Source organism: Plasmodium coatneyi, chromosome 12 (genome assembly GCF_001680005.1).
Source record: "Plasmodium coatneyi strain Hackeri chromosome 12, complete sequence".
NCBI lineage: Eukaryota > Apicomplexa > Aconoidasida > Haemosporida > Plasmodiidae > Plasmodium > Plasmodium coatneyi.
The window spans coordinates 4,227,744-4,244,312 of NC_033567.1; the positions used below are offsets into that span (position 1 = coordinate 4,227,744).

Here is a 16,569-nt window from a genome sequence, read left to right on the forward strand (position 1 = left end):
AGAATGCTGAGCATGGAGCTGCTTACTGGAAAAATTGCCCACATCTGAAAGTTCAAATATGTAGCAAAAAAAAAAAAGAAAAATTGCAGATGTGATCATATTGTGGTGCCCTCTCCAGCTTTTTTTTTTCCGACTGGGCAGGCAAACGTTTGGATAGAATAAACACGCTAAAGTTACGTACACCCGGATGCAAATTTTTGTAGAAAATTTAAAAGTTATCTTCTTTTTCAATGACGCAGTGGGATGTGCATATAAGAGTAACCCCCAAACGGCACCCTCCCTTTGCGCCTTTTAATATTGAAGAAGGCTCACATAGGTATATGCACGCCGATACAAGTTAGGAAGACGAGCTTTCTCTGGTGAGGTTGTTTCCCAATGTGTCATGAATGGTTTGCGAATGTTAGCATGTAAGGGGGTGGGGGGAAGCAGACGTAGACGGAAAGGTGAAACGGGTGCTGATGTGTCACTTCGCTGAACTGCTCAGAGTTGTAAGAAGAAGTTGTCTGGGGTGTGGCTGCTTTGTATAGGTACACCAGGATGAGCTGAAGTGTGGTATTGTGTTCTGCTTTTCGCCCCCCCACCGAGTAACCACCGCTGGAGCAGCAAAATGCTGCGCATATCGGGGCGCAGATGCAAACACAGCGTAAGCGCTGCTGGTAGCAAGTGGAAGAGCAGCGACAGCCCAGGGACAGAGTACAGAAAGATAAACCTAAAATGGGACGAAACAAATATATCACTACACGTATTTGACCTAGTTCCACGAAATAAAAACAACGCAGAAATACTGGAAATGAAAAGTATGAATATAATAAAAGACATGTCCAAGGCAAATTACGATTTTGCAATTTTCGGAATAGGTTATGTAGACTATGATAAAATTTTAAAATCTTTCAACAGAGCTGAATTGGTGAGGAGAAAAATGATAGACTCTGTTCATGCTAATATGAAGAAAGTAAATGGTCAGTATGTTTCTCTCGTCCAACAATGTCTCCTTTTGAATGTCCCTCACTTCTGCCTGGGTAGAGATAGGCTAACCGAATTGGCTAGTATCGGCACGGCTATTTTTAGTAACCCCAAGGAAGTATTTTCCCTCCTCTATTACTTTCTCATCAACAGTGATAAGGCAGCTTCGGGCAACTCAGACGTACATTCCCATCGTGATGCATATAAGAAAAACGACGTAGAATTGAACCTAGAGAATCATGCGCCCAATTTTTACCACGCTCTAATTGCAGAAAATGCTCTCTACCTAATTTACAATTTGCATGCAATTCTTCTGAAAGTATTTAGGTCCAAATTTTATGTCCCCCCAAATGATAGCCATCAGAATAGAAGTAGCAATAAGTACGAGACTAGCAATTTAAAGAAACAAAGTCTTAAGGAGAGACTTCTTTCCTTCTTTAACGAAACAACGTATGACCAAATAAACGCATTCAGAAATCAAATGAAAAAAACAGAGTTATATGCAGAGTATGAATTAGGGCTGGAAAAAAAAGAGGTCAAAATTTTAGTCGTTTGTGATACCATATGTGTAGATTATTTTTGCAATTATGTAAAGAAAAATTTACACCTGTGGAAAAATGTTACTCCCTTTTACCATGAGATATTTGCACTAGAAAGGAAAAATGCATACAAGTTTTCCCTTTCTTTGTTTTTGTTCATTGTTGCACCGGCTGCATGGACATTGACGCTGTTGCTAAGGTACTTGTATCACCTGTGGGTTGAATACTTCACCAAAGGGAAGGTCATCACTGTTGGGGGGGATGCATTCTTCCAGGATTCGAAATTGATAGATACTAGCGACGATAATCCCGATTTGGATAAAAACTACAACCAACTGCTTACCTCCCTGCATCAGGACAAGGCCCAGTTTGAGACCGTCAGCTTGCTCGGGGGCTTCTTGCAGTGGTTTAAGAATAAGAGCCGCAATTAGAGTGGGAGGCCGATTCGATGTAATTGTGGCACCTTACATGTCTGCTCCACAACACTGTTATAAAATCTTCCCCCCCCTTTACATTTTTTTTTTTTTTTTTTACTGCCTTTTTGTACACGTCACGGGGAATCCCCCTGCGCAGGTTGCATCATCAAATATGTACATTTTGGCAATGTAAAAGTAGGTTCCATCACTTGGCCATTTGTTGCGTGCCCCTTTTCAATAACGACTTTTTAATTTTAAACTGCGGAGCGATTGGCAACGTACGGTGCCTAGTTTCCCATGGAACAACGAAAAAAAAAAAAAAATAATAAAATAGTACAACAAAACACAATTCGATACAATAAAACAAAAATGTACAGAATGTCATTTAAGGAAAATACGAGTTCATACAATCCAACTCCCATCGGATAGGAAAAAAAGAAAAATATTGGCACATCACTGTGATGTTCTTGCTCCTTAAAAAGGTCAGCATCTGAACGGGGGGCTATGTACATATGCACACACACGTGTAGGTTTTACGCATGACACGCTTTCGTAGCATTTACTGCCCTTCTTTTCAGCTGGCGACTTCACAAATGAGACCCTTGTGTTGGTCTCCTCTCGTAGATTTAAAAAAACAGAAATTTCCTTTTCCGTTCTTTTGCGTTACTGTTATCATCCCGCTTGGCTTCCTCCTCATTTTTCGCTTTGCTGCTTTGTTTTTCTTCCTGTTCGTTCATTTCTTCCTTCTCTGGAGTTCCTTTTCTGGTTACCTTTTTATCGTCTCTTTCCTTTTCCTCTTCACCGAACTGCCTATGTTCCTTTCCGCCTTTCGGTCTACTTTTATGATTTTCTGATTTTTCCTTGTATCTACGTTTTCCTTCTTTATTATCCTCGGTGTGTTTTTTAATTCTATCATTATTTTTTTCATTTGTTCTTCCCTCTCCTTTGCTATGAGTTTTTTTGCGGTGTTCATTTTGTGAACTTAAGCTTCGCGATTCTCTTTCTTTGTGACTACCTTTAATTTTGGAACGGCTGCGTTTGGGGGGTCTACGTCTATTACTGCTATTGCTACTGCTGCGCTCGCTGCTGTTTTTGCCAAGGGAATCACTCCTCTTGTTGTTTTTCTTTCGATTCTCTATCCTGTGTTCAGATGGACTAGCATCACTATCACTCAAGTGTCTCTGTGGTGAACTCCTTCCCTCAGATTCTTCATCGTTGTTTCCTCCTTTTTTACTGTAGTACTTTTTAATGTTGTTAATAATTTGTAACGTTTCCTCATTGGTGGGTTGCTTGTTCAATTTTTCGCTCTCAAATTGTGTGTTCTCACAATTAGTAGAATCGAAATTGGGACTTGCATTTTTTTTATTATTCTTCCTTTCATGATTGTCCGTACGGAAATCAGTTCCGCTTTCGTTTCTTTTCTTCTTCCTTGGTGCACCGAGACTACTACTTTTGCTACTGGCACTTCTTTTTCTGTATTTATCACTCTCCTTTTTATCCTTCTCTCTATGCGCTTTAGAAGATTTGTGATCGTTCAGTTGGGCATCATCGCTCCGACGCATTGTGCTTCCCTTCGGGGAGCGTTTATTTGGCTCTTCACTATCATCACGTTGATAACGCTTTTTACGTTTGTCATGTTTTTCACTTCCACTGCTTTCTTCATTGGATTCATCTATTCTTCCGCTGTGCCCACCTCTCTTATCTCGATCCTTCCTGCTAGTCACACGTTTGCGATCTTCATCCTTACTCATCGCAGCAGCACTTTTTTTTTTTTCTTGTTCCTTTGCCTTTCCAACGGGCTTCTTTTTTATGTTGTCGGATCGGCGTCGTGGCGAGGAGTAGCTTGAATCACCTGAACTGTTAGAATTGACCGAATCGGATGCATCGCTGGATGAGTTAGACGCATCCGAACTTTTCCTTCTATCTTTCGATTTTCTTCTTTTGTTGGTTTTATGCGTTCTTCTTCTGGGGTAAGAAGACTCCTCAGAACTGCTCCTCCTTTTTATCTTTCCATCTCGCCGTTCCTTCTTAGGAGGCTTACGACGCTTTCCGTTATGTATGGAGCTGTCATCACTGGAAGTTGCAGAATATTCAGACGATTCGAAGCTTCCCGAATGGTCTGATTCTTCAGAAGGTGAACTAGAGTCTTCATCAGAATAATCATCACTGCTGGTTGCGTCGCTACTAGATGCAACGCTACTTGATTCGACGCTTCTGGATGGGCTTCCACCCTCTTCGTCCTCTTCATCACTCTCTTCGCTACTTCCTCCCTGGTACGTATCATCACTGTCGTCAGAAAGTTCCCTTTTTTTCCTCCTATGTTTGTGTTTTTTACTGTCTCTCTTTTTCTTTTCTTTCATTTTTTTGGCATCTATTTTAGATTCCCTTCCCAGATGCTTGTTTATGTTATTTTCTTCTGGACCTTTTTCGCCACTTTTCGCCCCATAGGGTGTTCCCCCTTTGGCGTCATCCCTCCTTAATTGCATCCCCCAATCGCGACTATTTTCTCTTCGAATCCGTAGGGCCCTCTGAAAATCCTCTAGTTGCCTTTTTTTCCTATCATTAAGCATGTGGGTATTTTCCTCACATGTACTATCCTTATTAGAATGCACACCGACGGTTCTCTCCTTCCTTTTTTTATCATCATAATATTCTTCATATAATTGATTCCTATACTGGTCGACTAAATCTTGGATGTTTTGCTTTCCCTCCTCTCTTAGTTTTTCTTCATACATTAAAACCTTTAATTCTATTTTTCTTTTTTCTGAGTGTTCAATAATGGAATAATCACAGGTGTGTTTTTTGTCCACTATGCTATTCATTTTTAATTCGTTTCTGAATTTTTCGTAATCTCTGACTGTGTTTCTGGCGTTTCGAATATGCGCCATGTTTGTCTGGATGTATCCATTGGTCCCTGACCCCCTTGGGGTCTTCAGTCCTATTCCGTTGTACATTTCGTGATATATAATACGTTTTTTTTAGGCTGGAGTTGCAGGAAATGTTCGCCTTTTGGATTTTCCACTTGGACAAGTGAGCCAGACACCCTTCCAGTGAACATATGTGGATTTATATCCGGCTTACTCACATGCGTATTAATGTACGTTCGTCTGGCTTAGCCTTCTTTTAATGCTAAAAGGGGAAGGCATCCTGTCCCTACGTGAGAACAAGCGACTAGTTAATTCCTTGTGCGGGGTGACGAAAAAAATTAAGCCACTGGCGGTTATACCTATGTATGTGAATTAGCGGTATACTTGAACTTACACGTTTGCATAAACGAGTGCTGCACGTGTGGGGACTATGCAAATGTGAGAAGACTGCGTGAGTTTTATATGCTCGCGTGAATGCCTCTCAGCTGCTCAGTCCAAAAAGAAAAAAATATATATTTTTTCAAAAAAATGGAAATTTTAAAAACGATATATTTTGGAAACAAATGCCTTTTCCCTTATGTTTTTATGTTAACTTTTTTTTGTTTTTCTTCTTCTTTCTCTTCCCAGACTATGTTGATTTAATGGCATTATTTTTTCATCATTAATTCCAACAATTTTTTCCTCAATTGGGAAGGAAAAAAAAATAATAAAAATAAATTTCGTTTAAATTATGCACGTGAACATGGGCAAAAGGCAAAGTGGAAGGCGCAAATTTCAGCGCCGCCAATATTTACAAAATGCAGAGGGGGTATAAAGAAGATGAAAAGCTACATAATAATCCCCCGTTATTTACTTCCCATTAAGGCCACTAACGTTGCGTTGCTTTATAACCAAGTCGATTTTTGAAAAAAAAAAAAAAAAAAAAAAAAAAAAAACTGAGTGATGGGCAAATATCCGCGACATCTACAACACTGCTCAGTGTACACATGAATGTATTTGCAAAAAGCGCCGATTGGCGGTAGCTTTTCCCATCCAGTTCATGTCATTAATATGTGCCGAACAGCCGATCTGGAAGTCTATACCGAAGGTGATATTCTTCCCAGGGGAAGGGCGAAAGGGAAGCAGAAAAAAATAGTGTCATACGCCGTATTGTAGGTAACCTCTTTGCGATAATATTTGCAAAACGTCCCCGTAGAAGCCATTTGAACGTAGCCACAAATGTGCACCAATAGGGGAGCGATTAATTGTGTGTCTCTAAAGAGGTCATTCTGAGGTGTCCTTATTAACGTGGCACAATCCGCATCTGTAGGAACTGCACGCCTCCTGCTCCACATATGGTGCCTCTTCTTCTTGCAAGAGGTTTCTATTCCTCGTTCGCAAGAAGGAAGAACGGCGCAATCCTCCCCAAATGGTTCAACAACTATCACAGTCAGGTAAGCTATGTGGACAGCCCTACCAAAAGACCCTCACTAGTGGTTACTGAGAAATGCGTGAAAAATGTGTTGAACGGATTTCCATGGATATACTCAAAAGACGTAAAAAACGCAGACGAATTAACTCTGTACAGTCCATGCATAGTTACTATAAAAAATGAATATGACGAAAAACTAGGGGTAGGAATATACAATAAAAACTCTGTTATCGCATCGAGGGTGTTAAGTACAAATGTAAATGACTGCTTAAATGAAGAATTTTTTACGTCTCGAATTGAAAAGGCGTATAAAAAAAGGCTGGAGTTATTCCCCAACGATAATTTCTTTCGGGTTGTAAATGCAGAAAGTGATTTTCTACCTGGAGTTATTATTGACAAATTTGACAAGCTAATATGTGTACAAATAAATGCCAGTGGCATGGACATCCTCTTACATTCTATCCTGAAAAGCATAGAGCAGGTACTGAACCCAGAAATTATAATCTTAAAAAATGATAGTAAAATAAGGAAGCTAGAAAAACTGCCCCTAAAGAAGGAGGTGTACAAAGGTATATACAACGCACCGATAGAAGTGAGAGAAAATGGATTAACCTTCTTTGTGGATGTTTTAAAAGGTCAAAAGACGGGATGGTATTACGACCAAAGATTGAACCGCGCAATGCTTATTAGCTACTGTAAGAATAGGAAGGTACTTGATTTATTTTCTTATGTTGGTTCCTTTGGAATTACGTTAGCTTACTATGGTGCTAAGGAAGTGACTTGTGTTGATTCTTCCTACGCTGCTATTCAGCATGGGATTAAAGCGGCGCATTACAACGGTGTCATGGATAAGACCAATTTTGTGCATTCCTGTGTTAAGAAATTTCTCAACGTTTGTCTGCACGCCCAGGTGGGGTTCTCCTCCGGTCACATTGACCAGGGAGAACTACACACCGGAGACCACCTTCTTGAAGGGAGCGAATCGGAATTTCCTAAATCGTCATGTGAAAAGAACAGCCCATGCAGTGACCTTAATTGTAGCCAGTTGGATAACCCCCCCAATGGGGATATCACTCACCTGAGCAGCTCAGAGAATAACGTCCACGCAAGCGTATCGCCCTCTACTCAAGACGGGGATAGGCTCCTTTCGGATGTTGAAAATATATTCATCTATGGAAAGAGCAAAGTAGACACCACTGATGTAGAGGATGTAGAAAATTTACTGATTAAATCTAATAGGGATGAATTTTTTAGAAAAAAATACGACGTTATATTGGTTGATCCCCCAGCTTTAGCACGTAACAATTATTTACTCCCTGCTGCGTTAAAAATTTACCAGAAACTTTTGTACATATCTTTTCGAATTGTGCAGAAGCCTGGGTATGTATTTGTCTCTAGTTGTAACAAATTAGTTGGGTATGAGGAGCTGCTCTTGTGCATACGGAGGTCGCTACATTGGTCCAAGTGTGAAGGCACCATAATAGGTGAGGGCCGCATTAGCGCGGATCACCCCGTGCACGTGTCGTTGCCTGAGACGAGGTACCTAACGTCAGTCCTCGTGATGGTTAGCTAGTTTTCGCGGCGCAGCTTGAACTAAAATAAAAAGTCTCCAACCTTGCCCGAACAGTTTCCCTTCTCCTGCCAGAGCACCAATTTTTTTGTATTTTGAAAAAAAAACTTTTAAGTAATGCTTGCGCCATTTTTGTTGTTCCTACCCAGTCCAATTTGTGGACATCCCTTTAAAGAAGAACTTAAATCGGGTGCAATTATTTTACCAAAAAGTGTGTCCGGTTGTTTTTCCTTAAAATGCCGCGAAAGCTGTATGCTCTGCGTTGTGCAAATTTTGCAACGTTTGCTTTATTTGAAATTTTCAGTGAAAGAGGAAACCCCGGGGGGATGTGCAAAAGGTGGAGTTTTTCCCCGTAAGGCCCAACCCTCTATGTACTCATAATAATGCAGGAAGGAAAAAGGGTAACGCTGAAGAGTAGCAACAGTGTGTCAATAATTAATGCTATATTCGAATTATTCTTACCACGTCATTTTTTTTCTTCACGTATTCCATGACATTTTTTTAAAACTTTTCCTTCACATTTATTTTTGCACTTCATCAAATGTGAGAAAATAAAAGAGGAGCTGCAATGCTGATAGAAGCGGAAAAATCTAGTGGACAAAAGTGTGTTGGCCTTTTAACGCATTTTCCATTAGCACACGGGAATCTAATTGTGAAGTACTTCCCTGTGTGACAAATGTTCCTTAAAGTGTATCTCTTTTTAGTAACATTCCCCAAATCGTGAGGGAAAAAAAAAAAAGATTAACATTTCGTTTGTCGTGTTAACCGCATATTAACAACGCACATGTGACTTAAAAATAATGTTGCATCCGTACGTTAGAGATATGCCGCCCCCGATGTTCCCTTTTGGGTAAAATGTGGAAAATGTTTTATTTGAATGTTGGATGTGTTGACCTGTACAGGTCGTCAAAAAATATTATTAACATGCGTTGATTGAATAAGTTGAATTATAATTAAGCAGAGTGAGAAAAACCGAGGGGGAAAAAAAATATATATATATCACCATGTGTGAGCAGGAAAATAGTGCCGCGGGTGGTAAATAGGAAATTACCACATGAGGTTTATACACATTAATGTGTATGTATGTTCATCGATGAGGCAAGTCAGAGACACTTGGGGTGTGTATTCACAATTGTTTGTTTTTTTTTCTCTGTACGTTTTTTTTTTTCTTCTTTGCTCCAGTGTCTGTAAGGCGGTATTTTCTAATTCGAAAGTGTGTAAACGCGCAAAGCATGAGCATGTAATGTGTAAATAGGTTAACAAATCCTTGGACGCTTCTGCATTAACCTTCTCACTAAATAGCAGGGGCAGCTTTTGTTTTTTTTTTTATCTTGTATCGAATTTGTCCTTCATTTCTTCTTTTACGATTATTTTATTTGTCCTTTATTTTTTTCTTACCCGTTCGTTTGTTTTCTGTTTCTCTCTGCTTCTTTTTGCGACCTTGTGTTTCCTTTTTCATATTTTTGTTTCCTTTTGTTTACTTCCTTTTTCGAGTTATGAGTACTGGCTGGAGCTTCCAACCCAACGGAAGAAGCGTCCAGGGGAAAAGAAGGGAGGAGCTGAATTTTATTAACATTTTTGACAAAGGAGAAATCCCCAATTTTAGGGAAAAAAATGGACAGATCAGCAATGGGCTGAATTGCGGCCCCGCTGGGCGCAAGGCGTTGATTCGATGGATAGAATGTAAAGGCGAAACGATTAGACATGAAAAGAAAGAGACACAAAAAATAGAAGAAAAATTAAGACGTGAAATAAAATATAACTCCTTCACGGGCGAAAGAACGAATAAACGAAAAAATGTCTAAGGCATTGGAAAGTTTCCCATGTCAGTGCCGAGTTTGAGGCCAATAGGAACGCAGTGCGATTGCCACGTATGCCACATGGAAAATCTGAGCACACGCTAATTTATTACCCTTCCCTTTTCACGTATAGATAATTACCAAGTTAAAAATGAAGAGGAGAACAGCTACCCCGCTTTGAGCGCGTGCAAGGTGTGGCAAAGGAGGCAGTCCTTCCAGGATAAGACCCTCTCCGGTTTAGTGGATTTCCTCAAGTTTCTGAGCATTCCCAAGCATGTAACATACAGAACGGTGTTCGATAATTATCTATCCCCTAAGTTTGCAAATAGGCTTAGTTCGACGGAGGCTTCGCAGAAGGGGTAACGCACCGCAGAGGGGAGAGAAAAAAAAGAGCGCGTCCAAATTGGCCACCACACCATGCCAATTGTAATATCTGCACCTCATAATTGCGTAGGTGCAAATGTGTACGACCTTAAGTTCATATATCTTCACTCGCTCACCCGATTGAAACTTTCCACCCCAAAAATCAGGCTGACCAAATTGGCGAAGAAAATGATGCCCATGTTCCAAGTGCGGGAAATGCAGCCACTGTTTTCCATTCTTCTGGACAAAATAGACGTCATACCTATAGGGATTCTTAAAACGTTGGTGGAGGAAACCCCGTCAGCTCAGTATTTTTACGAAATAGCCTCCACCAAAGTGAAGAGAAAGATATGGGTTCTATGTCCCGATAAGTTCTACGAAGAAGTTGAACCAATTATAGAAGAAATTATTTTAAGAATTAAAATAAAAAGCAGACACGATGACACAGTAGTTGCTTTGGTTAGCAAACTTGTGGAGTTGATAGGAAATGAAAAGGAAAATTTTTTTTTGTATAATTTGTGCGTGCACATTGTGCGTTTAAAATGGGTCCAGGTCATTCTATGTGAAAAAGAAAGTTTTGCCTCAGATTGTGGTTCAGTAAGTAACGGTACTTCTCCCCCCGGTGGGGGTATAGAATGTAGAAGTGATGCTGAAGATAGCAAAATAGAATCTAAAGCAAATTCCACTCCTGTTCCATACGAAAGGAGCGAATTTGTCGATGAAAGAAATTTAAGAGGTGGGTACAAAGAAAATTGGGATAACTTTAGTTACGTAAATTTGGATCCATTTTATCACCCCCACTTGTCTGGTAACCATTTTGGAGACAAGCTGAATAATCTGCACTCTTGTTTTGACAAAATTATGCATAAGGAGGAAAATGTAAAAGGGCAAGAGGTAACTAACTCCGATGGGACGAAGCCGTATGTTATATCTCTCACTGGGTATAGCCACTATAGCACCTCTTTTCATTATTTGAAGAAGAGGAAGTTGGTTCAGGTAGGAGAGGGTGAAGATAATACTCCCAAAGGAGGGGGGACGATCCCTTGGAAGAACTGTGAGAAGGATGAAGGGAGCTTTTTCACAAGCACCATGGAGGCAGGCACCCAATTTAAGAACGATATGAAGAGGAGCTGGCCGATAGACCTAGGAGGGAAAGACGCGAAAAGGATAAAAATCAACATACACAATTTTAAAAAGGATAAGTTTTTTCCAAATGGGTCTAACCCGAGTAGTGGAAAAATGTACAACGAGGCGGGGGATACTTCCACAGTTGGGGAGGACGAGGATGGCATTATGCCCCCCAGTGGCGTCAATAAGGAGAACACAGAAGGGAATATCCATGTCATCACAAACAACAATCGCAGTAGCCACAGTAGTAGCAGCAGCAACGATGGAGAAGACGGAGATGGGATGGACGGCAAAAAAAAATGGCAGAAAGAAAAAGGTGCACATAAAATCAAGTACAAAACGAATTGCAGTGAAAATTATCCCAAGAAAACGCTTCTACCTTTCGATGGAATGTTTTATAGCCATTTAAGGCTGCTCCTATGTCTGCAGTATAAAGAAAAATATAACATAAAAGATGAAGAGATGGTGAAAGTAGACCCCTATTTTCCTGTTATCGAGTTTATTAACCACCTCATTAGGGATGGCATATTAAATTTTTCGGACCAAGTTAAGACACAAGAAGTAGTTAAAATGGTCAAAAATAGTCTGAGCATAAAAAACGTGGAAGATTTATGTGAGTACTCTCTTCTTTTTAGTAACATCCTATTAAAGTTCTGCATCATTAAAGGTATTTGTTTTTACTTCTACCGAAATAACTTGGAAGTGGTTCCCTATAAAAATTGCATGCTCTTTTGGACCTCCCTTTTTTACTTTGGCGTTTACAACAATTTTTTTTCTTTAATTAAGTATGCGCTGGATAAGGTGGAGTACAAGGAGAGGAAGAAAAGGTGCAGCCAATATTCTCACTTGAGACAGAGCTTGCTGGGGGAAGGCACTCAGTCCTGTGGGAACTTCCCTGGGGAGACTTCCAGAACGGGGGATGTTGAAAGTGACTCTTGGGTTTCTTGGGATGAGAAGAGGGAGAGCCTATCGGGGAGATCAGATGAATTATCAGCTGAACTATCACCTGAACTATCACCTGAACTATCACCCGAATCATCGGAGGGGGTATTGCACGAAGAAGGAAATGAGGCTAGTCTAACCGGCGATGATTATGGAGAATATGAAGGAAGCAGGACAAGTGAATATTCGAAAGAGGTCGACGAGGATGGAAGTAGTGAGGGGGTAGAAACGGTTGGCAGTAGTGTGCGGAGCGATGATGTCGGCAGTATTGAGGAGGGTGTAGAGACTGGAAGTAGTAATGTGAGTGAAGGGGTAGAAATGACCGAACAGAGTGAAGAGCTTGAAGGGACAGCGCCAAGTGAAGAACTCGAGGGAACAATGTCCAGTGAAGAACTCGATGGAACAGAGCCAAGTGAGGAAATAGAAGGGGCAACACCCACTGAGGAGATAGAAGTGACAGCGACCAGTGAGGAGATGGAAGGGACAGAGCCCAGTGAGGAAATAGACGAGACAATGCTCAGCGAAGAGGTTGACCAGACCGAGCAGGGTTCACCGACAGAAGAACCAGGCCCGGGTTACCCACGGGAGTACGGAATTCCCCGTGAAGAGTACAATAGCAGCGTTGAATATGGGGAGCAATTTACCACAAACGGAAACGGGCATTACGACAATGTGGGTGAATACCAAGGTCATCTGGAGCGGTACGACGAAAGTGAAGTGCACAGTGGGGAATCGAGCGAGGAGGGGAAGCGGAAGGAACAAGAGCGTGCATATACCAGGTACAGGGAGTACGAATATGGTGAGGGGGATGAGGTCGAAGAGGACGAAAGCGACGGACAGGGTGAAGACGAAGAAAGCGAAGAACAAGTTGAAAATGACGAAAGCGACGAATATGGAGCAGATGACGAAGAATCCCTCGGAGACGGCGAGGAGGAAACTTACATCCAGCGCTACACGCGTTACCCCCACGGAGGGCGCAAGGGAAAAGCGCACGTGCTCCAGTTCAAAACCTGCAGTGACAACAACACGTACTTGGCGCATGAGGAAGAAAGAAGCGAGAAGGACTATTTCAAGTTATATTTCTACAGCGTGCGGAGTACACAAGAACCGAAGGAAGAGCACGCCAGCCATGTTGGACATACCATCAGCGAAATGAAAAGCAAAAAAAAGTATAAACTGCTGGTGGACAATTGTAAGGATAGCTATTTGAAGATACCCCTAATGAGCATTTTAAAATATATAGTAATTTCGAATAACGAACAAGACACCTTCCTGTCCTTTTTTGATTTTTTCGAAGAAGATACAAAATTTGAAAACTTGAAATCTGTGAAGGAAAAAAACAGCATATTGCTCTTATCAGCTTTGTTGAATATTCCCCAAGTAAATTATATGAAAATAAAAAATTTTTTCTCGATCATTCATGAATTTTTTTATATGGAAAAGAAAAATTTACGAAGCGTACCCTTCGGTAATGCTCCACCGAGGGAGGGTAACTCCAATGCAGACGTTGCAAATGGGATAAGAAGGGTAGAGGAACATAAAAAATTACACACATCCAGTGAACTGTTAAGCAACAGCAGCATGTGGAGTGACGAAACTGGTAAAGTAGATAGGGTGGGCAGTAATATGTGCACCTCCTCAAACGGTATTAGTAGTTATGCCAATTGGGGGATAACCAAAAGAGACGCAGAAAGGGAAGTGATCAATAGCAGGTTACCCCTTCCTATTAGCAATGAATATACAACCATGTGTGAGAAAGACAGACGCGCGAACGAATGGAGTGAAGACCAAACTAGCGTGTCGGATGCAAGCAGTATGAACAACATGCCTGTGGTAGGGAGGGAAAAAAACACGTTTGAAAGTTTGAGAAAAAGTCTAATAAGCCAAATAAATGATATGAACGGCGCAAAAAGTGGAAACCAATTCTTAATAAATAATAACATAACGTCTATATGCGCTTACCTGAGGGAGGTGTGTGGTGACGATGGAGCTGCCGGTGAATCATTTAACCCTCTTAGCCAAGTCGACGTGGATAATGCAACAAATCCGCCAATCGGAGCGAAAGTGAGCGATACGAAAAAAAGTACACCTCCCTCAATTAACCTGTTTTGCGAAATATCGAACGAGATAGTGAGTACGTTAAACAATTGCAACGGCGTCAGCACCATGAACAAGTGTCTGCCTTATATTTTAAAAGTGTGTTCCCGAACTTTGCATTTTTTAAAAAAAAAGAAGCTGATAAATATTTACATAAAATACATGTATCTATATGAGTATCTGTACCACATGGTGCTGAACAGAATGCTGCACATTAGCACGATGAAGAGTCTGCCCTTTTTGCAAAATGTTATCCTAAAGGAGTTGCATTACTACTTTGAAGATTTTAAAAATAGGAAAGTGAAGAACCTGTGGAAGTTTTACCTCTACGCTCACACACTAATTGATATAAACAAAATGAACTTAATTAACAAGCTGTTTCATAACAATGCCATTGATTATTTTATAAAGCTGTTTTACTCTCTGTCCTTTTACAACCCGGTCTTTTCGGTGCTTTTTTTGAAGCTCATCCAGGTAGGCACAATGATCTGTCAGCGTTGAACGGGAAAGGCGAACCGATCGAGGGGGAGTGCAGAGTTACCCACAAGTGCAAACAGATGAGAACTCCCGCCCAGGATTATGAAGCCAAATTTTACCTTAAGATTTCCCTTCCCCATTTCAGTATACACACCTATATGAAAAATTTCCCCCTTTTCACAGACACCCCTGTTTTATAGGAATATTGAAAATAAGAAGAGCGAAATTTTGCAAAACATTTGGACGTAGGGCGGAAAATGGAAAGCCCATAAAACTTTTTTGTTACTGTTTTGTTCGTCCTATTTTATCTCATTAACAAATGGGGAATGAGGTGAGTATTTTAAAAAAAAAAATTTTTTTTTTTTTTCTTTTTAGTGGAACGCATGAAAGGAACTTTTCAGGCAATTCGGAGGATAATCGACAATCCATAGAGGTACAAGGAATAAAAAAAAAACAGAATAATACTCCTCTGCGTATGCATCGGTAGAGCTTTCCTTGTGTCGATATAACATACACTTGTAACGTTCGTGTACAGATAAAGCAAAAGTAGTATGCACATATCAGCGTCTTTTATGTTACCCCCTCTCCCCCTTTTACAAACTGCGCAGTATAAAATTTGGATCGACGCCTACAACAAATTTTTTACCAAGTGACCCGAGAGGATTACACTCCTCCCTTGAAGCGGGCGTTTCTTACCCGTGGAAAATTAACCTTTTCGTCTTACATTTTTTTGTTTCATTTTTTTGTTTCATTTTTTCGTTCCATTTTTTTCGTTCCATTTTTTTCGTTCCATTGTTTTGTTCCATTTTTTTTGTTTCTTTTTTTTGGTTCACCTTCTTTCACGTGGGAAATGAGAACACCATGTTGTGGACTTCGTTCCAATTGTGTTCGTCCCCCAACGGCATGTCTCTGAGGAGCCAACCGCTCATATACCCCTCACGTATAAACAAGTGTTTGTGGTGTTATATATTTTTTCCGTTAATTTTGGGCTTCACCAACGTTGTCACGCTATATCCCTGGCATCCTAACCAACCACGTCCTCATCTTTTTTACGTTTTTAATTTATATTCCCATGAAGCGAACCTTCGCATGGTGATAAGGACCTTTTTTCCCCACCCGCTTTATTTCGCACTAATTGGCAACCTCTGTAATTGTCTCTTAGCCCCAATTGTAAAAAGAATTATTTCCAAAGCGGCGTGTGTGCGAGTTCCTTCTCACTTGGTATGTCCTTGGGGAAATAAGTAAAAGTAGAAATACACGCGAAGTGAGCCTTCCATCAAAAAAGAAGTCGCTCAAAGGAATATTCGCCCTGAGGTGTACGCAGAAAATATGCATGCCCACCCGCAGAATTAACATGTAGAAATTGTTTCTTCAGAGTTTGCAAATGTGTTCATTTCAGGTGGGGGGGCCGAACGTTGTTGTACATACCAAAATGAAAAGGAAGAAAAGAAGCTGCTTTTGAACATTTGCAGGAAGCGGGTTGGTACACATAAAGGGGTCATGTACTCGGTTGGCCAAGAAATATGCCTAACGTATATCAATGCGTTTACGTGGGGTACAGCACATACATATATGCCTGTATATGTACCTCCTCACTTGTTGTGGAGGGCGTTATTTTTGCTTCTTCGAAGGATTGCAAGGCTGCGAGGGCAGACAAAATGGAGGGTACTGTACTTATTTATATTCGCCTAACTTATACGTTTGGTTTCATTCGATGACGTACTTTTTTGGGGTTAGGGTTTCAGCCAAACATGTTCTTATTTTTTCTTTTTTTAATTTTTTTCTTTTTTTAAATTTTTTTTTTTTTTTTTTTTTTCGGACTGTTGACAGAGGAAAATGTACATATTACGTACCGAATTGTTTGCAGAAACGGAATAAAAAAAAAAAAAAAAGGCGGCCATATATGACCATGCGCGTAATTATATATATATATATGCATGTATATATATGTATATATATACGTATGAATATATATGTATGTACGTATAAATGTACGT

At 40.4% G+C, this 16,569-nt stretch overlaps 3 protein-coding genes across 3 annotated transcripts; all 3 read left to right on the top strand.

The window, feature by feature from the left end:
* Nucleotides 1–607: 607 nt before the first annotated feature.
* On the top strand, nucleotides 608–1,933 carry PCOAH_00046120 (Uncharacterized protein; the record flags this gene model as incomplete). The annotated part of the gene is made up of 1 exon (XM_020061396.1): nucleotides 608–1,933. One exon carries the CDS (start codon nucleotides 608–610, stop codon nucleotides 1,931–1,933), a length of 1,326 nt encoding a protein of 441 aa, XP_019916129.1.
* A 4,186-nt stretch (nucleotides 1,934–6,119) lies between these two features.
* On the top strand, nucleotides 6,120–7,769 carry PCOAH_00046130 (Uncharacterized protein; the record flags this gene model as incomplete). Its single annotated transcript, XM_020061397.1, has 1 exon — nucleotides 6,120–7,769. The coding sequence occupies one exon, from the start codon at nucleotides 6,120–6,122 to the stop codon at nucleotides 7,767–7,769; it is 1,650 nt and encodes a 549-aa protein (XP_019916256.1).
* A 1,493-nt stretch (nucleotides 7,770–9,262) lies between these two features.
* PCOAH_00046140 (Uncharacterized protein) lies at nucleotides 9,263–14,596 on the top strand (the record flags this gene model as incomplete). The annotated part of the gene is made up of 3 exons (XM_020061398.1): nucleotides 9,263–9,512; nucleotides 9,699–9,924; nucleotides 10,096–14,596. The coding sequence occupies 3 exons, from the start codon at nucleotides 9,263–9,265 to the stop codon at nucleotides 14,594–14,596; spliced, it is 4,977 nt and encodes a 1,658-aa protein (XP_019916688.1).
* Between the last annotated feature and the right edge of the window lie 1,973 nt (nucleotides 14,597–16,569).